General features: G+C 41.1%; 1 protein-coding gene across 4 annotated transcripts in view; it reads left to right on the forward strand.

The window, feature by feature from the left end:
- The window catches only part of DOCK8 (dedicator of cytokinesis 8), an 83,080-nt gene that overhangs the window by 17,426 nt on the left and 41,046 nt on the right, over positions 1–24,608 (forward strand). For all 4 annotated transcript variants that reach the window (XM_064176403.1, XM_064176407.1, XM_064176404.1 and 1 more), the window contains 13 exons: positions 29–122; positions 1,489–1,651; positions 8,844–8,961; positions 11,024–11,094; positions 11,762–11,900; positions 14,379–14,480; positions 15,189–15,284; positions 16,625–16,859; positions 17,748–17,912; positions 18,864–19,039; positions 20,521–20,616; positions 21,870–21,965; positions 22,863–23,012. In XM_064176403.1, the coding sequence (XP_064032473.1) occupies positions 29–122; positions 1,489–1,651; positions 8,844–8,961; positions 11,024–11,094; positions 11,762–11,900; positions 14,379–14,480; positions 15,189–15,284; positions 16,625–16,859; positions 17,748–17,912; positions 18,864–19,039; positions 20,521–20,616; positions 21,870–21,965; positions 22,863–23,012 (1,701 nt within the window). The remainder of the gene's footprint in view (positions 1–28; positions 123–1,488; positions 1,652–8,843; positions 8,962–11,023; positions 11,095–11,761; positions 11,901–14,378; positions 14,481–15,188; positions 15,285–16,624; positions 16,860–17,747; positions 17,913–18,863; positions 19,040–20,520; positions 20,617–21,869; positions 21,966–22,862; positions 23,013–24,608) is intronic.

The raw sequence follows: 24,608 nt of genomic DNA on the forward strand, positions 1-24,608 counted from the left end.
ATACTGATTTTTGTCTTTCTCATGGTAGGAAGGAGACAGGCTCAGTGATGAAGATCTGTTCAAATTTTTAGCTGATTTCAAAAGATCATCTTCCTTGCAGAGGAGAATTAAGACATTACCAGGTACATAATTAATTTTGCATAGAAAGGATATATGCACTTTTGTCTCTGAAGTTGTTGGGTAAATTCAAACCTCAAAATACAATTATATCTGTATTAGATACTATTGTGGAACTCCCTTGTTTTCAGTGTCTAGCTGAGCCAGATGCTTTTGAGGGATTTTTTTGTATGAGTGTGTGTGGAGGTTTACATTAAACTTGATACTCTCTAAGTAATTGCTTTCCTCTTCAATTTTCAGTATATCTACTGGATGGAAGATTGTTTTTATTTAGCCTGCTTTAAGACAATAAACAACTTGGAACCGATTTTTAAGATCCTTGCTATTTCCCTGCAGAGTTTTTGAATTAATTGTATTTTACAGAGGGAGATTAAAATATGTGCAGATTTCATCTCATTTTAGTATTTAGGTCAGTCTTAGAGAACAGAGTGGAAAAGCAGAGTTTGGCTACTGACCAACATTTTTTTTTTTTCTTTTTATATAAATTAGAGATAAAGCTCCTCTGGGTTGTAGAGGAATCTTAAAATACATGAACTTGTATACAAAGCTGTTTTGCCTTAGCCAGTTGCCAGAAATGGCGAGTGTGAATTCCTCAGATGAGTTTTCACTTAACAGAGAATTTTAGTTGAAAGTCTACCTGTATTTGGGTGAATGCTGTCAGTATGAGCTGTTCTACTGCCTGCCACAGCAAGCCTGGATTTCCTGGTTGGTGGTGTCTAATTTGGCCAAAAAAAAATCAAAACAGATTCTGAGTGGAGGAAGTAGGAGAGAACTGCTGCCCTTTTTTCTTTTATTTGTTTCCCAGATAAATTTCTGAGATTTTGAGGTTTTTTTGTGTGATGGTTTGAGTGTTCCCTGCCCCCCCACACTTTAGAAATCACCCAGACTAGTCTCAGCCAGCTCTGGGAATATAAATGAAGCTATTTATTTACAGCTAGCACAATATACAAACAGATATTTACAATATATACAGTTATATACAGAAATATACAAGGTAAAAGTAATACAGAAACACAACTCCCCTCCCAGAAACCTGAGTCCCCAGGAGGGGCTCTCAACCACCCCTGCACCTTCCCCCTGCCCCTCTCAACCTTACCCCAGTCCTAAAGAAGAACAGAGGTTCAGCCAAGAGGTTAAGGAGCAAAGGTGAGTGGAAGGTGAGGTTAGGGAGATGCAGCTCAGTCAGAAGCCAGCCAGAGAGTGAGACAAAAATGGTGAGAGTGTTATCTAATGTTTTCGTTTCTTGTTCAGCAAGACTCTGAGGGAAGTAGACATCACCATTGTTTTCCTTTCACAGCCTATGGTCTAGTTTTCTCACCAAAACATTCTACCCTGCTTCAAACTAGCACATTTTGTTTGTTTGTTTTACAGGAACACTTAAAGTGGAGATTTCCCCAGCTCCAGAAAACCTTGGTTATTGTCTGACACCGGAATTACTACCAGTGAAGCCATTTCCAGAAAATCGTAGTCGTCCTCACAAAGAGATTTTGGAATTCCCAATAAAGGAAGTGTACGTTCCCCATACCATTTATAGGTAAGAAATAACATACATTCTCTAATTCCTTAGAATACATTTTTTAAAAATAATTGTGTTTTGGACATTTTTGTTCAGAAACAGAGACAAAATTTTAAGATGTTCAAAGCTATGTGTCAGGGTGATTATGTAATTTTGCTAGCCGTAACATGATGAAGTGCCTGCAGGAAGTTCTATAGTGTATTTACTACTCTAATTATGTTGTCCTTTGACATACTTCCTACAATTTCTGAAAGAAACTGGCAGCAGCTCTCATTAGCTTGGCATACAGATATAGATGTCTTTCCTCTTCTTTTTTCTGTTTTTTGTTGGGTTTTTTGTACTTTGGTTTGGTTTTGGGTTTTTTTTTTAGTATATCTTACAGTAATTTTCAAGTTCTATTAAGTGTTTGTGCTGGATTGTTTCTACTGTTAATTTGTGTCATCTGTGTGACTGAGGATATAGTACCTTGTTCTGTGTACTTTTTTTGCCATGAGCAAGAACTCTAGACTATAGTGTTGTTTGTTAAGTTCAAGTTGTTTGAGGAATATCACAGTACTCAGTAGAATGCAACTGGCGATTCCCATATCTTCTTAGTGATCTGGCATCTCGAAGTCTCCAAGAAGAAAAGAATATCAAAAGAATGTGATCAGTGACCAGTGATCAGTGATACTGGTAATACCTAGCCAGCACTAATTCAAAATGATGTATCACAGTATTAAAGATACAGAAATACAAAAGTTCATGGGGCCATTCACAGGAACACAGCATGTCAGGGGTTGGAATGGACTCAGAGAGACTGAGTCCAACCCTCCTGCCAGAATAGTACCATACAATCTAGCTCAGGTCACAGAGGAATGCTTCCAGACAAGCCTTGAAAGTTTCCAGAGAAGGAGACTCCACAACCTCTCTGAGGAGCCTGTTCCAGTGTTCTGGGACACTTACAGTAAAGAAGTTCCCCATTGTGTTGAGCTGGAACCTCCTGTGCTGCAGCTGCTCCTTGTCTTACCACAGGGAGCAAGTGAGAAGAGTTTGTTCCCTCCCTTCTGGCACCCAGCCTTCAGATATTTATAAACATTTATTAAATCCCCTCTCAGTCTTCTCTTCTCTAGACTAAAAAGCTCCAGGTCCCTCAGCCTCTCCTCATAAGACAGTGCTCCAGTCCCCTGATTATCCTTGTAGCCCTCTGCTGGACCTTCTCCAAAGATTCTCTCTTTAAAGAGAGACGACAGAGATTAAACTCTCAAATCAAATTGGAGAGAAAATACAGAATTATATTTAGAGAGAATACAGCGATAGACATTACAAAGAAATTACCATGGCAAACCCCCTTGAAGTTTCCCCCATCCCCAAAAATCTAAATCTACATTCCCCAGTGCTCCAATCCTCTCCTCCCACCTCAACACCCCTGCCACCCAAGAGGCCTACTGCTTACGTGTTCCCGATACATTGGCTCCTGCCACACACTCAGGGCAGGAGGAGGAGGAAAGGAGAATGAACTGACCTTGTTGTGAGTCTATAAAGAGATAGCAGAATTATGGGATTGAATAACAATCTTCTAGTACCCAGAAATTTTTTTAACCCTATAGCCTCAACCTGGGACATTCCACCCCTATATTCAATCCCATAATTCCTGCACATCACACTACTCATCTAACTAGAAATAGATTCTCTATACAGTGAACAGTGCCATCCAAATCCTGCATCGTTCCGCTGCTTTCCTTCAAATCCATCTGTCGCTCAGATCCTGGACACAACTCTTCTCATCCAATGGGACTTCTCAGATGATATCAACTATCTGAAAGAGACTCAGTAACAACTTGTACATACTTTAAACTCTCACTCTCTCAGTCCAAATCAAAACTTGCGCTTGATCTTGCCACCTTCCTGCATTGCCCAACATACATGTCCTGGAGTTCCCCCACCAGGAAGTAACCACCCCTTGGACAGGTTCTATGCCCACCCAAAGGCAGAAAACACCCATACAATTCTCCAACAAATACTTTTCACAAACAAAGGAACTCTATTTCGATCTGCATTGTGCTCAGCAGCACTCAACATCAAGTAATGGACAGTTCTAGTCCATTCTCACTCAAATCTTTGCAGTCTGTGCATCCAAGCAACCGCCCATTGCAAAGTCTCAATTACTCATAGCAAATTCTCTCAGAGTCCTTCTCAGCACAATCTGGCTCACTCCACAGTGATCTCAAACGGCGTGTCTCCACTCCTGGGGCACTCAAATGGGGCAACTAAGTCCAGTTCATTTCCAGTCTTCAAGCTGCTGCTCCAGTTTGCTTCTCACGCGTGCAGGAGCGAAGATCCCTTCGTCACAGATGAATTCCATCTCTCTGTCTCAGATGAGTTCCAGTGTCTACAAGAGTCCCATGCTTCCACTTGTTTCTTGTACCAGGCCATCCACCACCCCTGAGGGTTCTGTCCTGCAGTTCCTCCGCTGCAGCTGTACACTCAGAAGTGAACCCCCACACCATCAGTCCATGCTCTTATCTTCCTTTCCCAGTCTACTTCAAATTTATTTAACTTTTCCCAGCACCTCTCCCTCCACCTTCTCAACAGACAACTGAGAAGGAGGAGGTTCTGGTGGTGGACGAGGAGCAGGTGGAAAAATTAGAAAATACTATTAACAGCTCTGTTGCTGACTTGGTATTCTGTGCAAGCTTTATGCCTTTAGTTCTTTTTAAGGCGAACTTCTGCAGCAGTACATCATGAATATCAGAGCCACCATGCTGAAAGTAGATTTGGGCATCCTCTGAAGCAAGTGTGGGTGTCTCCACGCTGTCCTTCAGTTGCTAAGGTGTCTGTATTGATTACATACACCCACGTTAGAAGAAGCTTGCTGTAGTGCAATAGTTACATGCCTTGGGGAGGAGTTCACACCCAGCGAGCTTAATCTCTTCAGGCTTTTTTGAGCTTTGTTTTGACTTTCACCTAAGCAGAAGTCATGGCAGCAAAATGAAGTGGGATTGTAACAATGAAAAGAATATCTACAAAAATTAATTGTCTTCATCAACCATTACTTAATTAGTAAACCAGTGGTAATGACAAAAATGACATGCCGTAGGTAGTCTTATGCTGTAAACTTAAAACTCATTCTGAAGTTAGATATATTGAGGAAATGGTGAAAAAATGCATAAATGCTTGGTCATGTTTTGACTGTGATAATGAACATGCTTGGAACAAGAAACAGGAGTTATTAATTGAAACTGTTAATGAACTCCAGCAATAGTTTCACATGCAGCTGAACAAACCAGCTTTGCAGAATGAAGAGGATTCTGATAGAATCCAGAAAGTAACACATGTGTTTGTGCAGTGCCACTGAAAGTGTCCCCTTTTCCCACAAGCCAGAAATGCTTTGCCATAGCTGAGACACTTTTGCAGCACAATCACGCCAGTGTTCTGTTTGGTGAGCAAAAGTGTAGTTCGGTGGCACAGGCCCATCTATTTAGCATCATAGAATTGTTTAAGTTGGAAAAGGCTTTAAGATCAATTAATCTTTACAATTTGGTGTTTTAAACAGCTGCTAACTCTCTTTATGAAAATCATTAGCATAATATCTGCTTTCACATTCTGCTGAGCACCTTAATTTTAAATCTCTCTTAACTGGTAAATATTCTGTTTTGCCTTCCATGCAAATCTCATGTTGTATTATCGATGCCATTGCTCTTCGGCTTCAACGTTTGTTTGTTCTTTGCTCTATAGTGTGGGAAAAAAAGGCATACTGTCAGCAAGAAAATCTTGTTAAGGAAAGCTCTGAAAAAAAAGAAAGGCAAGAAAATCCTGTTAAGGAAAGCTTAAGAAAAACAAAGTAAATGCAAATAATTTTTAAAGTATGCCAAGTAAGCTAGTGTTCCTCTCTTTCACAAGAAGCTAAGTCCTCGAGGGACCTGTGTAAATTAAAGATTGAAACTAGTGTGTAGGTATCCCAGTTCAAGAAACTTCCTAAAGTATAAGGAATGTGGGACTGTCATTCAGCAAGACTTAGGCTGGAGAGCTGGACAGGAGAAATTTATAAAGTTCAATAAGGACAAGTATAGAGTCTTGCATCTGGGAAAGAGCAACCCCGTGGATCAGTACAGACTGGGGACTGACCTGTTACAGAGCAGTGAAGCGGAAAGGGTGGATAGAAGGTTGACCATAAGCCAAAAAGGCCAATGACATTCTGGGATGTAGGAGAATGGCTGTGGTTAGTAGGTCGAGAGGGGTTCTCCTCCCCTTCTGCTCTGCCCTGGTAAGGCCACATCTGGAATATTGTGTTAAGTTCTGAGCCCCTCAGTTCAAAAAGGAAAGGGCACTGCTTGAAAGAGTGCAGTGCAGAGCCATAAAGATGAATAAGGGAGTGGAACATCTTCCTTACAAGGAGAAACAGCGGGAGCTGGGGCTCTTTAGCTTGGGGAAGAGGAGCCTGAGGGATGACCTCATTCATGTTTACAAATATGTAAAGGGCAAGTGCCAAGAGGAGGGAGTCAGGCTCTTCTTGGTGCTGCCCAATGACAGGACAAGGGGCAATGATGGAAGTTCCATGTAAACATGAGAAAGTTTTTTCACTGTGAGTGTGACAGAGCACTGGAACAGTCTGCCTAGGGGGATTGTGAAGTTTTGCCTGGATGTGTTCCTGTGTGATCTGGTATAGCTGTTCCTGCTCTGGCAGGCTGGTTGGACTAGATGCTATTTTGAGGTCACTTCAAGCTCCTAACTTACTGTTATTCTGTGAAGTCAGTCACTCAGGGGTCAATACTGGTACTGATGCTGTTTAACATCCTTGTTGGTGACACAGACAGTGAAATTGAGTGCACCCTTTGCGATTTACTGATGACACCAAACAGTGTGGTGCCATCCAGAAGGGCCTTGACAGGTTGGAGAGTTGGCCATGCCAACCTCATGAGGTTCAACAAGGCGAAGTACAAGGTCCTGTGACTGGGTCAGGGCAATCCCCAAATACAGGCAGGGTGGATTAAGAAGAGCTCTGCAGAGAAGAACTTGAGGGTGCTGGTTGGTGAAGTGTTTGACACAAGCCAGCAATGCATACTTGCAGCCCAAAAAGCCAACCATATCCTGGGCTCCATCAAAACATGCATGGCCAGCAGATCAAAATACACATGCCCAGTAGATGAAGAGAAGTGATTCTGCTGTTTTGCTCTATTGAGACAACATCTGAAGTACTGTGTTAAGTTCTGGGTCTGTCAAGTCACAGACATGAACCTGATAGAGCAAGTCCAGAGGAGGGCCACAAAAATGATCAGCGAGCAGAAGCGCCTCTCCTACAGAATGGGGAGAAAAGGATGATCTGCTCGATCAGCTTCACCAGCACTGAAGTCAAACTGACAGGCCTGCAGTTTCCCAGATCCTCCTTTGAGCCCTTGTAGGTGGGTGTCACACTGGTTAACTTCCACTCTGCTGAGACTTCCGTGGTCAGCCACAACTGTTGAGAAAGAATGGAAGTGGCCTCTGTTCTTCCTCAGCGGTGACAGCCTTAATGCACGTGTACACAAGAACCCTAAAACTACTGGAGCATAAATGGCAGTAGCTGCTGAAGTGAATACGTCCTTGCTTGCATAGTCAGCAAAGAGCTCTGTGATTTCATGTATATTTCAACTCAAGTCACATCTAAATGTAAAAGCCAGTGCTCAGGGGTGTTATTCAGATTTGTGACATCTTCTGCTGGGTCGCAGATTAATGAAGCAATGACTGGATTATGCAGCTTCCCGTGCATGTATTTCATCACCTCTGGCAGAAGTAATGTTGATAATATCCTTCATTTAATATGTCATTCTACCAAGCATAATTCAGTAAAGGTTACCAATAGATCTCTCTCTTCCATTCAACTTTTCCCAATATCATCTTGGAGAATTAGCCAGAGCAGAAATTGCACTTAGGAAGGTGCATATGTTTGGCAGGCAGGAGTGTTGTTGTGGCCAAAAGGAAAGGTAAGTGACATGCTAGTTTGTTTGCCAAGGCTTGTTAGGGCCCACATATCTTTTGTGGGTTAGGAAAGTAGCTTAAACTGTGTGTAGTTGGTTATTATTATGCCACGTTGTAACAAAGGGCAGTTTCTGTGTCGTGAGATACAATAAATAAAAGATGGACTGTCTGAATTAAAGACAATGTTTTCCAAAGCTGCTTCGCAATTTCCGCTGATGATGTTGCTGGGGGAGTATCTCTGGTAAGAGCAGAGTGGTTTTGTGTGTGGCTTCTGACTATCAGACAGAAAGAAAGCATGAAAGCCCATGAGTAGTTATCCTTTTTTCTCATGAAAGCCAGCATGCTTCCAGCAACACTGCACTTCATTCCTTACACTCAGAGGACAAACAGTAAGAATCTTGTACCAGACTGGGAAAAAGAGACATGAAATAGATGCCAGATGGTGCCAGACAGCATGTAAATCCAAGTGTGGCTGAAATCTTAAACTTAGTGTAGACTTCATTGGAGAAAAAGATTTCTGTTAGTGTTTTGACTCTTCTAACAGAACTGCTATGTTTTCAACTTGGAAGACCTTCTAGCTGCCAAAATCCCCACTGAAACTAAGAGTGCTTTTTAAATTAAGTGATACGTCTATGTACAGATGTTAGTAAGCAACAAGTGGTACTGTATTTTAAAGCATTATTCATATTCATTACTGGAAAATATCCATTTCTAGAATCCTAGTTTGAAATATCTTATTTGAATTTACTCCAATTCTTTTATGCTGATTTTTTGTTTGCCTAACCTAGAAGTTCATGCCATTTTGTTTCTGTAAGATAGCAATGTATGAACTTCAGTTGTTGGATTTATTTACTAATTTTTTGGTTTTTATCACCTCTGAGTGATTCCTCACCCCTTCTAAAGTCTGATTCTTCAGAGCTGACGAGGGAACTGCTTTCTTGAAAGTTTCTTTATTTTCATTACATTGAGAAAATGCATGCATATATTTCTGAGTAGAAACTGCATGTTTTAAGGCAGTCTCCCTATCTTGTTTTTCCTTCTTTTCTCAAAGAAATAGCTTGCTGCATGAGAAACCTTAAACATAGTACAATCTGTGGGTTGCAGTAAGAACTTAACTTTTCCGTGTGAAATTTTGAAATAAAGTTCCAGCAAAGCTTTCACTGTTTAGGTAAAACTGAAGAAGAGGGAAAGGAACAAGAAAAATGCTTATTTATGCACTTCATTTTGAACTGCAGATGCTTGTCACCCATTTTATTCTTCCTTTTCTTTCTTCCAGAAATTTCCTCTATGTTTACCCTCAGAGGCTGAATTTTGCTAACCGGCTAGCTTCTGCAAGAAATATTACCATCAAGATCCAGTTTATGTGTGGTGAAGACCCCTCCTGTGCAATGCCGGTAATAAACACTCAGATTTCTTAGCAGACTTCTACTTACATGCATCCTTGAGGAACCTCTGAAGAGAGAACTCTTTTTTTTGCTTCCCACTGCCACAGTTTCTAGTGGGACCTTAGGAAACCTTAAGATTCAGGGGTCATGTGATGCTTAATGTTCTTATCAGAATGCAGACTTGTCACTTGAGCTGAACAGAGGTGTATCTTTTCCTGCCTCATTTTCAGAAGGCTGACAGCATATTAAATCATCAGTGCTGGGGTGGAAAATTGAATGGTCAAATTCAGAGCTTCAGAGACCTTCTAAGAATCAAGCGGTCTGTCTTCCAGTGTAACTCCTTCGTGTGCACTATAAGTATGCAAATACTCTTGTGTAAAACTTCAAGGGTGAAGTTGGGATCTTCATTGTGTGAATCTGGACAGGTGCACAATCATGCAATGTGGGCAGAGTTTTCTGTGTTTGAAACACAGTATATGTTAGGGCTTAAGTGTGTGTGACTAGCAGAGCAGGCGGCGCTCCGTTCAAATTATTCAACGTTTGTCATTGTAAGATTCTCTCTTCAGCTTTACCAAGCTTCAGAGGTTCACTTAGAAGCATTCTAACCTAGATATCTGCTTCAGCCTGAATTTTCTGCAAGTTTTTCACAATGTAATTGGCTATTTGAGAGTGACATTGGGATAAAATCTTCTATGTGTTAGAGGGGGGGAAAATGAATGGAAATATTACTCTGAGGAGTTTTAATCCAACAGTATGTTGGAGCAAAGACTGACACCTGGCCAGCCTTTGCTGACACTGCACAGTGCATACTTCATAGCTTTATGCCATCTGTGCTCTGAAATTGAAATCAGAGCATCAGCACAATGTTTTCCCAAGATACATTTATTTTAGAGATAGAGGTTGCGATGGTTTGGGTGTTCCCCGTCCCCCGCACTTTAGAAGTTACCCAGACTAGTCTCAGCCGGCTCTGGGAATATAAATGAAGCTATTTGTTTACAGCTAGCACAATATACAAGCAGATATTTACAGTATATACACTTATATACAGAAATATACAAGGTAAAAAGTAATGCAGAAACACAACTCCCCTCCCAGAAACCTGAGTCCCCAGGAGGGGCTCTCAACCACCCCTGCACCTTCCCCCTGCCCCTCTCAACCTTACCCCAGTCCCAAGGAAGAATAGAGGTTCAGCCAAGAGGTTAAGCAGCAAAGGTGAGTGGAGGGTGTGTTAGAGAGATGTAGCTCAGTCAGGCAGAGTGCGACAAAATGGTGAGAGTGTTATCTAATGTTTTCGTTTCTTGTTCAGCAAGACTCTGAGGGGAGTAGACATCACCATTGTTTTCCTTCCACAGCCTGTGATCTAGTTCTTCTCACCAAAACATTCTACCCTGCTTCAAACTAGCACAGAGGTATACCATGCGGATACAACACTGCCTTTGATGTGTTGTTGGTTTCCTTATGCTCTGCCAATATTACAGCTAGAACAGACACAGTTCACCCTCTCAAATGTGAGAGAGCTTACCTCAGTACTTATGGGCTTGTGCCACACAGATTCCCTTGTCGAGGATCATCTCCCCAGGCTCCCTTTAGAATCACTGAATTTCAGGACCTTACTATGAAGTTGTGTCTGAAGTGAGGGAAGCAATTGTTGATTGTAAAAGAATTTGGATGCGTAGGGTAAGGTGCGATGGATCTCACCCTGAAAGAGCAGAGTACAACTAAAAAGCAAGCTTTTAAAAATAATTTTAACATTTTAGAATTCAGTTAAAGGCAAGGTGTAAGGGGATTACCATAGCTTTATTCATGCAATTCCTAATGTTTTAGTGCAAGACTAGAGTATGTGATTTGAGGTAGTGAGTGGCTCTGGAAATGGCCTCCGCTCCCTTTTTCTGGTGGTATACCCCAAGTGGTGTGTGGGGAAGATGCTTGTTAATAAGGCATTTGCATCAGTGTGTTCAAATAAAATTGGATAGTCAAATTTAGGCTTCATATGCTCTTTTAAAATTTATGCAAGATGATGAAAATTAAGTATTGTAGACCTGAGTGGTGCTATTTTCTCTTCTTAATGTAGATAATTTTTGGGAAATCTTCAGGTTCAGAATTTGTGCAAGAAATATACACAGCTGTCACTTATCATAATAAGTAAGTATTGTAACTGTTTGTATTACTCAAGAAATAGTAATTATTACCTCTTTATATAATTCTTAGCCTACATAGTCCATGAAGGAACATTGGTACTAATACATTTAATTTTTCAATTTAAGAAAATTGACATTGTGGGTAAATGTAATTTACCTAATGTCAAGTAAATGTAATAAACCTAATTTGATTGCTGCATGCATTTGCATAAGTAACTATTGCTTTACTTGTTTTGAGATTTTCAGATTTACTTGAGAATATTCCTAAACTGAAGATCAAGGGGCAAGAGCAGGAAGCAGCAGCACAACTCTGTTACTTCATTCACTTTGATTTTACAGGCCTGAAAGAGATCAAGGGGTTTTCTCAATCTTAGATCTACATAATAAATATGCTGGAACACATAATTAACACTGAATGTTTTTAAACATACAGAGATGGGTGAAAGCTGAAACATTCCGTCTGATGCCATCTATGCTCTTCCCGATTCAAGGCTATAGATAGATCATAACTACAGCTGTATATTTGTGGGAATTTTGTTTAACTGGGCTATGAGGCTGTTTTCAGGATTTATACAGCTTTTATAACCATCTTTGCCTTCTGGAAAATTTGGCCTTCTGTCCAGTCTCATACTTACATTGGAAATTAGCCTGGCATTTTTTTTTTTAAACAGGTCCCCTGACTTCTATGAAGAAGTGAAAATTAAACTGCCAGCAAAACTCACAGAGAAACACCATCTATTGTTCACATTCTATCACATCAGCTGCCAGCCAAAGCAAGGGGCGTCTGTGGAAACTCTCCTTGGGTATTCAGTAAGTTCTGTGTGATACAGATGTGTCTGTACATCCCATACCAGCAGACTCTTAAAGACAACTTTGAGGTTATGACAATATATCAAAACCAGTGGAATATCTTGTGCTGTATTACATCCTCATCCTACAATTTCACATTGTTGAACGACTTTCATTTGATGAGTTCACCTGACATAACTGAAGTATGCATCCAACTATTTGCAACATCAGTGCTTTATAGCATATTGCCTGTTTCTCTTAGATGGCTAGTTATTGGGGAAAAAACAACTACAAAAAACTAGATCATAAACAATTAGAATATTTACTGTTACCTAACATGTTCATACATGAGGTAACAACTAACATTGTATTTTCAGTTATGTTTTTTATGATGTATCATTTATCTTCTAACACGTTCTTTAATTTAGAAGTTAAAAAGTAATCCTCTCACATTCATTATCTTTGTCTTGAGTCTGGCAATCTTTTAGCCTAGGAAATACATATTGTACCACAGTCTTTTTAAACTTTTCCTTTCTAAATTGATATTTTTAATTGACATTGTAAACTAAGAGGAAAGCATTGCTAATGGTAATACTTCAGATTTTCAAACCTCCTATGCCATCATCAGCAGTTCAGATGTGGGGCCAGATTACTGCTTTCTTGTGTTTGTGCTACAGTTTGTATTTGCTTTTTATCACAATACTTCCTCATGTTGAGGTGGAACTTCCCGTATTGTAGTTTATATCCACTGTCCCTTGTCCTGTCACAGGGCAGAACTGAAAAGAGGCTGTCCTTCCCTTCTTGACACCCAGCCCTCCTATATTTATATACATTTATTTGGTCCTCTCTAAGTCTTCTCTTCCCCAGACTAGAAACCCCAGGTCTCTCAGCCTTTTCTCAAAAGACCATGCTCTAGTCCTTTAATCATCCTTGTAGTCCTCTGCTGGACTCTCTCAAGTAGATCCCTGTCCCTGTTGAACTGGAAAGCCCAGAACTGGATGCAGTATTGCAGGTGGGCCTCCCTAGGGAAGAGTAGAGGTGGAGGAGAACTTCTCTCAATCTGCTGGTCACACTCTTCTGAAAAGCATCACAGGATACCATTGGCTTTCTTGGACACAAGGACACACTGCTGTCCCATGGGTAGTGTCCACCAGGACTCCCACGTCCTTCTCCATGAGGCTGCTCTCTAGCAAAGCACCTCCCAAACTTATTATTCCCAGGTGCAGCTCTCTTCACTTATCCTTGTTGAACCTCATGAGGTTCCTCTGTGCCCATCTCTCCAGTCTGTCCAAGTCTTGCCAAATGGCTGCACAGCATTCCATTGTGCCAGCCAAGCCTCCCAGTTTGGTATCCCCATGAAACTTGCTGAGCAGACACTCTGTGACCTCATCAATGTCATTGATGAAGGTGTTGAATAGGACTTGACCCAGCACTGACCTCTGGGGGACTTCACTAGTTACAGGTCTCCAGCTGGACTTGGTACCATTGATCACCACTCTGCACTCTATTGTGTAAGCAGTTCCTAATCCATCTCATTGTCTGTTCTTCTGTCCCGTACTTCCTGAGCTTGCTCACAAGGATGTTATGGGAAACAGTGTTAAAAGCCTTGCTAAGGTCAAGGTAGACTGCATCCACTGGTCTCCCTGCATCTATCCATTCAGTTATGACTTCACAGAATGCCATCAGATTAGTCAAGCCTGATTTCTCCTTAGTAAATCCATGCTGGCTACTCAGGATAACCTTCTTGTCTTTCATGTGCATAGAGGTGACCTCCTGAATGAGCCACGCCATTGTTTTTTACAGGGCTGGAGGTGAGGCTGACTGGTCTATAGTTACCTAAAACATCTTTCTTGCCCTTTTTGAAGACTAGAGTGACATTGGCTTTCATCCAGCCTTCAGGCACCTCTTCTGTTTGCCACAATGTTGCAAAAATCGTATAGAGTGGTAGAGCAACAACATCAGGCAGTTCTCTTCACATTCTTGGGTGCATCTCCTCAGGGCCCAAGGATTTGAGTATATTCAATTTGTGCTACTGATCCCTTACCCAGTCTTCATTGACTAGTGAAGAGTCTTCCTCTTCAAGGCTCTTAATTCTCATAGTGACCATGACTAAAGGTGTCCAATTTAGCAAGACTTTAATGCTGTTGATATCCTTCAAAGCCTACTGTCAGCCTATCCAAAATACATTATTTTTTAAAACAGAAACATAGACTCTGCTAAATCATTCTGATAGGCTTTATTAAAAGAATTAATCATACATGAAAAGCTCCGTTTGTTTTCTTCAAGAAGGATGGTTTGTAAAGTGGTTATGTACATTTTTCTACAGTAGCTACCAGTGAATTTTAAATGCAATGAAATTAATGTTAAATGGGTTGAAGCATAGAAGTTTGGGTCAATATCTCATTTGTTGTTTCGTTGACTGTACATAACAAATTAGATAAATAACCCTAATCAGATACAATCATGAATATTGCTGTGTTTTCTTTCTATCTGTTTCAGTGGCTGCCAATTCTCTTAAATGATCGTCTTCAAACTGGACATTATTGTCTTCCTGTTGCATTGGATAAGCTGCCTGTCCACTATTCAATTCACTCTCCTGAGGTACAAAGAAAATTGTTAAAAGATAGTGTTTTCCCAGTGTAGAAGTGTTATAAGAACTAACGTTGCTCTCTGCTCATAGATAATACTCTTTTTTTGCACTTAAAAAGGAGAAGCTCTGGAGAAAAGTGCTGTTATCATTGTCACTGTTTGTGTTATTATTATAGAAAAATTAACAGTATAAATCGTTATGTTTTTATAAGTTATTGAGCTAAGCAAATGCTTGTAAGGAACGCAGTCATTTAGAGGCTGTCAAGTCAATAACTGGCTTTGTTCTATAGGATAATTTACTCCTTTTTAATGTGGGAAAGGGAGGAGAAATGGAATCAGATGCTGCTAGTGGAGCAGAAAGCAGTGCCCTTGAGTAAATATGGCATGTAGGAAACTACCTAGAGGGTTAAAACTGCACCACACCACGATGGACAGACTGGGAACTTCTAATCTTAAAAATACCCCATCAGAATGCGTATATTTACAGTATATGTGCCAGACATCCACCTGGACTGCTCCACATTGCTCTCTTCAGTGCATCCACTTGTCTCCATCTAGGCTATGAGAACAAGAAGATGCCCAGCTGTGATCCTCTGTATGGCACTCACTTCAGATATCCAAAGTGAAGTGCGTGAATATCCTATAGAACCTTGTGTAAGCAGACTTTCTGTTTTATTGTTAAAAGGAAGATGACAATTCCATGTTTCTTTTCCTTCACAGAAAGTTCCATCTCAGACACCACCTATTAAGTGGGTTGAAGGACACAAGGGTGTTTTCAATGTTGAAGTGCAAGCTGTTTCTTCTGTGCACGCTCAGGTAATGCATCAGAAAAAATACACATCTGTAGTTTCCTTTAAAAGGGAATTCAAAGGTCTAGGCCAGGGGTCCTCAAACTATGGCCCCCCAGGATCCTCAATCCAGCCTGCTGGTATTTACAGACCCTCCCCGGTCCCCCACCCGCTGGGGGTTGTGCAGGAAACCAAGCAGCCGCTTCTTGGCACTTAATCCGCTCACCAGCCTCCGCAGCCCCCAAGCACCCGCTGGGACTGGGCTGGAACCAAACTATAGTCTGGCCCCTGACAGTGTCTGAGGGACAGTGAACCGGCCCCCTGTTTAAAAAGATTGAGGACCCCTGCTCTAGGCTAACTTCAGAAGGTTATGAAACAGAGGTGTTTAAGCCCACACGGGTTTAAAAACAACTAACAGAGAGATAACCTGATATTCTTAGTGAACTGAAATCCTTTGGTGAAATGAAATCATTGGTACAAGTGAAGAAATGAGCACCGTCAGCAAAAAGTAGCATCAAGCAGCTTGGTATCCTTTCAGCTTAGCAGGAGCATGCTTTGTTAGAAAGATAATAGCAGGACACAGGGTCGGTTTCTACAGTTTGCATGGTCTGTTCTGAAAGGCTAGCTCAGTGTGTCCACATCTGCAGAGACATAACACCTCCCTGCCTCCAGGGACAGGTTATACTGCCAGAATACTTTAGGTGGCTCAGCAGTGATCAATGCCACCTGATGTGGGGACACAGGCTTAGTGATAAATGAGAACATAATGATTCTGGATGTTACAAGAGGAAATGGCAGCTTTGTCTTTCTTTTTTGGATAGCAGCTTGAGACAGAGCAGCTTTATTTTGTTTATGGTGCCTTACAGTGGCTCCTATCCATCATGCTGTTCTAGTTAACTCTGGTTGCTGTATCCTAACAGAAGGCCCCATGTGTGAGGAAGGTCCATCATACCTTTGTGGCATGCTTTTTGACTACAAGTAAGGCATACTTGTAAGATGCATAACATGTACATAGCTGAAACTTCAGTGTGTGTGGCAGGGTGACTATAGACATCTGACACAATGGAGTTTTAGCAGAGAAAGGGAACAGGATTTTCATGCAGTGAAGCAATCACTTTAATAAGACCATTAATGTTTCTGCTTTTGATCTGATGTAACCAGAATCTAAACTTGAGCCAGACATAAAGGGGTAAACAAAAGGCTGTGACAGTTGCTTTACAGGCTGATTTTTAGGGCTAGGCACCACTGCAAGCCGGATGGTGAAAATAATTTCTCTCATCCCATCAGGTGAATCAATCGGGCTTTGGTTAACTAGCAGCAGCTTAAACTTTATCAACTTTGTTAACTGTGGGTGAACTGTATTTGCAGGACAATCACCTGGAGAAATTCTTCACTTTGTGCCATTCTCTAGAAAGTCAAGTGACATTTCCCATTCGGCTGATGGACCAGAAGATTACAGAGGCTGCACTGGAACATGAATTGAAACTCAGCATTATCTGTCTGAATTCCTCACGTCTAGAACCTCTTGTTTTGTTTTTACATTTGGTACTAGACAAACTTTTCCAGCTAGCTGTACAGCCCATGGTCATAGCTGGCCAGACAGGTATTTACTGGTACAACCAACCTAGAAATGTGGGGAAAATATTGATAAAGACCCAGTCTCAGATTTAGTATTTAGTCCACTTCAAAAGGAATTGTGCTTCTCAAGACAGTTTCACTGTGCAATATAAGTAAATTTAACTGAGGTTCTGCCTTCTCTCCTTTTCGCCCTATATATAAAACTCTTGAACTCTGGAAGGTAGATTAAATTGTAGTAGTTTACCTATCTGGAAATATAAGTCATAAAGTGGTTTGTGCTTTGTTTGGCATGCTGTTGTTTTGCAAGGAAAACTCTGAAGAAAAACATTTACCCTACAGCTGACCTTGTTTATTGCACCACATCCTCTGCCTAAATACCTTGAGACAGAAGTGGATGATCAAAAAAATAGAAAGGGCATAAAAATGCACGCAGATTTTTCTGTTGCTGAAGCTGCCAGTTGCCCTTCACATATGTCAGCTCTTGAGGAAACCCATGCTTAGAGGTAGTGGTGTGGTTTATTTCCAATCCCATTTTGGTAATCAACATTTGTCATCTACAGTAATATTTGTAGAGAAGCCTGATAACTTGTTTTGTCTGTCAGTCAAAGAATAAAGAGTCTTAGTATTCTTTGAAGTATTTTAGAGGAAATAAGTGAAGGCTGTTAAAAATGGTAATTGACAGTTATGGTCTGCCTTTATGTTGAGCAAAAGTCAGTGGGTCTACTGAAGACTGATTATTTGCCTATGTAAACCTTGGGTCTAGTCAAGTATAGCAGTTGCTGTCTAGAGCTCTGTATTTATTAAGACCTGAATTAAAGCTTGTAGGACTAGGTGTTGCTGGTACAAAGAATACCCTCACCTCATTGTATTATACTCTTCAGTGCTGAGGCTAATTCTTGCCTTTGTTTCACAGCCAACTTCTCACAGTTTGCCTTTGAGTCTGTGGTTGCAATAGTGAACAGTCTCCACAATAGCAAGGACCTGAGCAAAGACCAGCATGGGAGGAATTGCCTTCTAGCATCTTATGTCTACTATGTGTTTCGTCTGCCAGATCCTCAAAGAGAAGTAGTCAAGCCAGGTAAGTTTGGTGCAAGAGTTGAAAAAGTGTTTTTTCTTGACATATGCTATTCAGCATGGTGCTTCTGGTAAGAGGACTTAGGAAATTAGCCTATAAAACAGAAAACACAACCTCTCAGTCTTAGGTTGCATGCCATTTAAGCACAGTAGTGTTCAGACATATAATTTACCTCAGAGGAAGGTCTCAGCACTGCAAAGAGCATCATAAAAATGCTCATCAGTCTCTATCAGTTGTTCTTTCATGATGCAAGCTTGAGGTGAGATGACTGCAGCTATGTGTAACACTGTAGCTTCATCTAGGTGAAAGAGAGCAACATCTGCTAAGCTGAAGCTTTTTTTAGACAAAATTTCTCTAGAAATTAAAACAGCCTTGGGGGGCGGGGGAGGGGCGTTTCTTACTGTCCTGTACCTTAATAAACTACTTTCAATGAGTATTAACTTACTGTGAAGTGACATTGAGCCAAGCTCTGTCCATTTCTCCATCAAGTTAGGGATGTCAGGAGAGGATAAAAATCGTATGTGTTGGCCAAGAGAGTGAGAGAGGCAATCCTTCTCTTCTGCTCATCACTGTTGGGGCCACATTGAGTGCTAGGTCCAGTTTTGGGCTCAAGAGAGAGATGGTCATACTGGAGATAGACAGCCGAGAGTGGTGAAGGGACTGAAGCACTTCTTCAGTGAGGGAAGGCTGAGAGAGCTGTGACTCTTCAGCCCAGAGAAGAATCTTTTGTTACTACTTGTGCACCCTGTGAACTGTTGGCTCAGAAAGCAGGTGCACGTTGTCATTGAGTGCCTATGTAAGTTCTTAATAAAGCAATTGGTGAAACTTTTCAGGAGTTTTATGCTATTCAAAATGCCAATGCTGTAATGACACTGAGCAAAGCTGTCTTGAACCTTTTGTTTGTCTCAAAGATATGTTCTTTGATCTTGAGTTCAGACATCTCCCTATGGGCAGGTTCAGGCAGCGGTGCCGTTTTGACAGAGTCTCGATATTACACATTTGGACGTACCTCTGCAGTGTCCGTTGGGAGTAAACTCCTGCAGAGCAGAGTGATAAGCTGTAGCAATCCTGACATTGCCATTACACAAACTGCTACTGATGAGGAGGTAAAAAACATCATGTCATCCAAGGTAAGCAAATGAAGTCAGGTATCTGGAGAATTGTGTTGGCCTATACCTAAAAATGTAGATTTGTTGATTGAGGGCTGGGTTTGCTTCTCATAAGTGCACTGAATGTATCACCAGAAGCATTTGCTGTTTCTCTTATTCAGCACAGGCATGCATTAAATCCCTTTCCCAAATTCTGATGTCTGTTACCAGTTCAGGCAGTAAGCAGTAAGAACTCCTTTTCTTGTTTCAGGCTTAGACAATCCACAGAGAAATATTTTGCCTTTTATTGATGTCTTTCATTCTCCTGCTCTTCTGGATATTTAGCTTCCATTCACATGTAGGGGCTGCACACAGTCAATGTGAGAAAAGACTACTATTGATTATACTAGGACCAGATTACCTTTCTGAAAGGGATGAAAGAGTTCAAGAATCATTAGAAGGGAAATAGATTTGTTAAAATGCACTGATGATTTATTCTTGGTTCTTTAAACTTAGGGGTTTTTTGGGGGGTTTATTTGTTTTAAATCACAGAGGCTGTTTGCTGCTAAATAGTGTTTAAAAAAAAACAAGTGTAGGCAGTTTAAACAACAACAGCCCCAGGATTTTATATTGGCCGTGGTGCAGATGCTACATACATGTTTTGTAACTTGGACATTCCAAACACTTAATTCAACCATAGAGAGAAACACGAACTTCCTCTATCTTTCTCATTCACAGCTACATATCACACTCTTGTCTCACCCCTCCATTTTCTTTAACTGTTACATAATAAAACACTGCTTCTCAAGCAGGTGCTTTTCAGAAACATTTTGAAGTTTTTTCTGCACTGAATAATCGATCCCAACTCTGCAGTTAAAGTGAGTGGGTGCTTGTCTTCAGCAAATGAAACCACAACTGGTGTGATGCACAGGCTTTGCCAATCGTTGGATTTGCTTATGTAGGCATTTGCACTCATCCAGAGCAATTTTTAATCATGTAGGATGAAACCTAATAGCGTTATCAATTTTACCCTTGTGTACTGTGTCCCAAAACTACAGAGTTCAAGCTATATTTCTTTTCCCAAATTAATACAAAATTTAGATGTTTGGTACTACAGCTTCATCACATTGGTAAGTGTAGGAATTTATAACTCGATGCTGCATTTCACTGCCTTTTAAATTGGCATAACTTTTAATGGAAGGAAGATTCCCAAATGCTGCTTGATTTCCGTTGTAGAGCCACCAATTGAACTGATGAGTTAAGCGCTTCCCCAGCACAGCTGTAGTGCTGAAATCGGCCACGTGAGGGCAGTGTTGGCATTTGCACGCTGCTGCCGTTGGGGTATGCAGGTGGTTTGGCATCTACCGGGAAGGGGGATGGGAAGTAAGGAAAAGAGCTGTTCAAAAGAGCTGTTCAGCATCTGTGCGAACCTTCCAGCGCTCCCCATTTCCCACCCCGCAGCCCCCTCACTAATTTATCCTCTGCTAATTAGCTTACGTATTTCTTCTGGCTGTGCCCTCCAGCCTGTAGATCATGGCTCCAGTCGGATGTCTTTCTGTGTTGAAGGAACAACTGAAGTGCCAAGTGTTTGTGCAAGCCCAAGACCATCCAATAAAAAGGTAACCTACCAGTAAGTGTGAGGAGCGCATTAACAGAGCCTAGAGCCTCCTTAGGCAGTGTTGATAATTGCCATTTCTAAATGGGGAGAGAGAGGAGAGAATAACAAGCAGTTTCATCAACAAGGAGTTTGTTATGGAGTATTAAATCAGCATGTAAATATTACTCAAACTTTTCTGCTTCAGAGTCTTTACATTCTTTCTCTGGGATGTATTCAGACAAGTAGCAGCCTGTCTGGATCCTCCCTTTTCTGTCTTGCTCAAGGTGTTAGGGCCTCTGCCTTTTTCCAGTGCTGTTTACCCTTTGATACTTGCCTTTACATGTTACACTAAATTGCATGTTTGCTATCTCTCTTCTATTAAGAATGTTTTTCTTTCCCGCTTTTTGTAGATTTTAGAACCAAGAAATCCCTTTCTGTCTTGAATATGTGTTCCCAAATAGCTTTTTAGCAACATACCATATCACACTGATATTTTTTTCAGACCTGTATCTTGTGTTTGACACTGATCAGCAGCAGTGGCTTTGGATCAAGAAGCAATGGAATAACCCTGTAATGAGTAGTCCAGAATGACTTAAAGATTTATTTCTTACTCCTGTGTATTGGTTTCTTTTCTGCCCAGAAGCATAGAGGTGTATACCAACTTCAAATATCAAATGGATTAATATGTTCTAGTCCATATAAATATGCTTAGGAATCTTATTAGCTTTATTGTTTGTCAGGAGAAGAAAGTAGACATTGCAATGAATTTTTAGCCCAGATAGGAGTTTCCTAAGAGTTTAAAGCATTGAGATTGTGTGTCTTCTAGTCAGACCTCACTTCAAATACTACTGTCTCCAACTACAAACATCTGTACAAGCTCTTCTATGGTTATTGCTGTGTCCTTTTTTCCTATCACTTTACGTCCACTTTATTTTAAAAAGGCATGGATGTGATAATAGAAACACATAGTGAAGACTGGGAAATGTGCCTGCTCCCTGTTGTGCACACAGCTAGTGAGCTGAGAATAGACAAAAGCATTTTCCAATCCAGTTATCTGGATGCTGGATCCACAGACGTCTGTTTTCCACCAGCACTCCTTATATGTTATTTTGCTCAAATCTGCTATCTGATCCTGTGGCAATGTACACACATCCCCATTCAGCTGCTGACTTTCCAGTATGAGGGACTTTTTGCCACAGGAAAGGAGGAGGATGTTGAAACTGGAAGATGAGTTGGTAGAAAAGTATTTTCCAACACTCTGTGTTTACTATCTAGCATTTTCATGAGGAGCTGGCACTCCAGATGGTGGTCAGCACTGGCATGGTGAGAGAATCTGTCTTCAAGTACGCTTGGTTCTTCTTTGAACTCCTGGTAAGTTTTGATTGTGGTATTTTAGAGTAAGTTAATGGTAAATTGCGACAGGTACTCCAGGCATAGATAGAGGTAGGTGGTGATCTCTTCAGTTATTCAGATCCAGTGTGAAAAGAGTTCCCAAGTAGTGAAAGTATAACTAAAGAATGCTACATATTCACCCCCATTTCACACTGACAGGTTGTAATGGCAAAGTCCTGCATCAGTTACATGCAGAAAGATCTGCAGTTTGAAGAATGCTGAAAGATGGACATCAAATTAACTCCTTCATTTTGTTTAAATACCAGTTCCTGTTTTTTCCAGTTCTTTAAAAACATAGAAGCAGTGATAAGGCTTCCCAAACTCAATTTCAGAGAGCTCTTAGGTGAAGAATGTCATTGGGAAAAAGCATCTTAATTTTTCCAGTTCTTTAAAAACATAGAAGCAGTGATAAGGCTTCCCAAACTCAATTTCAGAGAGCTCTTAGGTGAAGAATGTCATTGGGAAAAAGCATCTTAATTTCCAGTGGCAGCATACAAGCCACCCAACATCAGGTGAGAAAATAAGAAATAATTCCAGAAGAGTCAATCCCCATCTGTCATTGTGAAGGTCAAAAGCTTCAAAGAGCAGCTATTCAGGGCTGCAAGGGACTGGGAAGGATGATTTTGATTTCAGGTGCTGAGAGTAGCCATCCTTGTGAATATGAACACAGGAATCACTGCCTATCTGTGTTGAGTCTTAGGCCCTTTGTTGTCATTGCCAGTACATGTAGGATTTTTCATAGCAGCTTCTAGACAACAAGAGTGACTACATCCAGGGAAAAGCAACTAAGGAATCTTAATCCCATGAACCTAAAGAAGTAGTTTTAACTCCAGTTTTAGCACTTTTTTTATTTCTTCTTTTTTTTCTGATTTCCAGATAAAGAGTATGGCTCAGTATGTCCACAACATAGAGAAGCAAGACAACCCACGAAGGAGTCGGTTCTCTGATCGCTTCAAAGATGATATTACCACTATAGTCAGTGTGGTTACTTCAGAGATTGCTGCACTTTTAGTCAAACCACAGAAGGTACATGCATGAAATGAGCACTGCGGGTCCTTGCTGCTGTGTTACACTGAGATGTATTTAATCCTATTTCACCTTCAGCAGTGTCACTGGAATTAGACCAAAGCAAGGGACCATAAGCAAGAGTTGGGGCATTCCAAGGAACATGCTCCCCTGACAGTTTATTTTTATTCCTCTCATCTCACCAGCCTGCTTCTCAGCAGGGCTGCAGGATGTAGGAAGGGAACACCTTTTTCCATCGACAGGAAAGGTTTGACACGGATTTTCAATGACAGTTAGCCAGGACATCAAACTGCAGGTCAATCAGGGGTTATTCCCTTTACGTCCCTTTCCTGTTGCCCTTATTTCTCTTGCGTAGTATTTTATTTCATGTTTGACTTCTCTGATGCCAGTGGGCTGGCTATACAATGTAAAGTCAGTATTCCTCCTCAGGGCTGCAGAATTCAATCATGAGTAATCTATAGCCGCTGGCTGTATTAAAATTAAGGAAATGGCCCCTAAATTCTATGAAATTCTTTCTCCTGGTGCATTTTAGCAAGTTGCACTGATATCAAGTTGAAAGGCTCACAAAATGTAATTTATATTTTAACATTAATACTGTCATCTTACATCACTGGGCATTGGCCAGTAGAAAAGTTAAGGCCACAGACAAGCAGTGGGGGGCTGCTATCTGTTCAGTTGTTGCAGCTGTCTTGCTTTCATGTCTCTGAGCTCACAAGTGCGCTGTGCTAGGACAGCAGTACGCTCTGCCACAAGGCAGGACGGGTTGGCCTGCTGAGTCACTTTTCAAGCTCCTCATATTCCAGATATGCTTCTCCATGTGTGCCCTTCTGTACTATTGAGGAGCAGAAACTGGAAAAGCACCAATACAGGGGTCTTGAGGGCTGAGAATGGCAGAAGTGATTGTCATTGTCTACTATAAAGTTGTTTCTGGAGCTTTAGCTGTTGCTTGCTCCTTTGGTGCGCTTTCTTGATAGCCATGTGCAGAGACAGCATCTCCACATAAATGTTTACTTAAGAAACAGGCGACTTATTTTTTTCTAAGGTACATTGTGTAATAAGAATTTGTTGTATTAAAAATGTTTCAGTGGAACTGTAAGTGTTGCTAAGAAATTAGTATTTCACAGTTTCCTCATGAGAAATACAGAGGTTTCTACAAGATGTTAATTCAAATCGAATTTGATGGTGTGAGTGAATAGAATCATGTTATGTGTGCAGATCTCACTGCAGCGTTTGCAGAATTAGGGACATTGGTTGGTTATACAGAGCAGCAATAGGTGATTTGGGATGAGATTTAACAAGGCCAAGTGCAGGGTTCTGCACTTTGGCCACAACAACCCCAAGCAGCGCTATAGGCTGGGGACTGAGTGTCTGGAGAGCAGCCAGGAGGAAAGGGACCTGGGGGTACTGATAGATAGTAAGCTGAAGATGAGGCAGCAGTGTGCCCAGGTGGCCAAGAGAGCCAATGGCATCCTGGCCTGCATCAGGAACAGTGTGGCCAGTAGGACAAGGGAGGTTATTCTGCCCCTGTACTCAGCACTGGTCAGGCCACACCTTGAGTACTGTGTTCAGTTCTGGGCTCCTCAATTCAAGAGAGAT

Source organism: Pogoniulus pusillus, chromosome Z (assembly GCF_015220805.1).
Source record: "Pogoniulus pusillus isolate bPogPus1 chromosome Z, bPogPus1.pri, whole genome shotgun sequence".
In the NCBI taxonomy this organism is placed as follows: Eukaryota; Metazoa; Chordata; class Aves; order Piciformes; family Lybiidae; genus Pogoniulus; species Pogoniulus pusillus.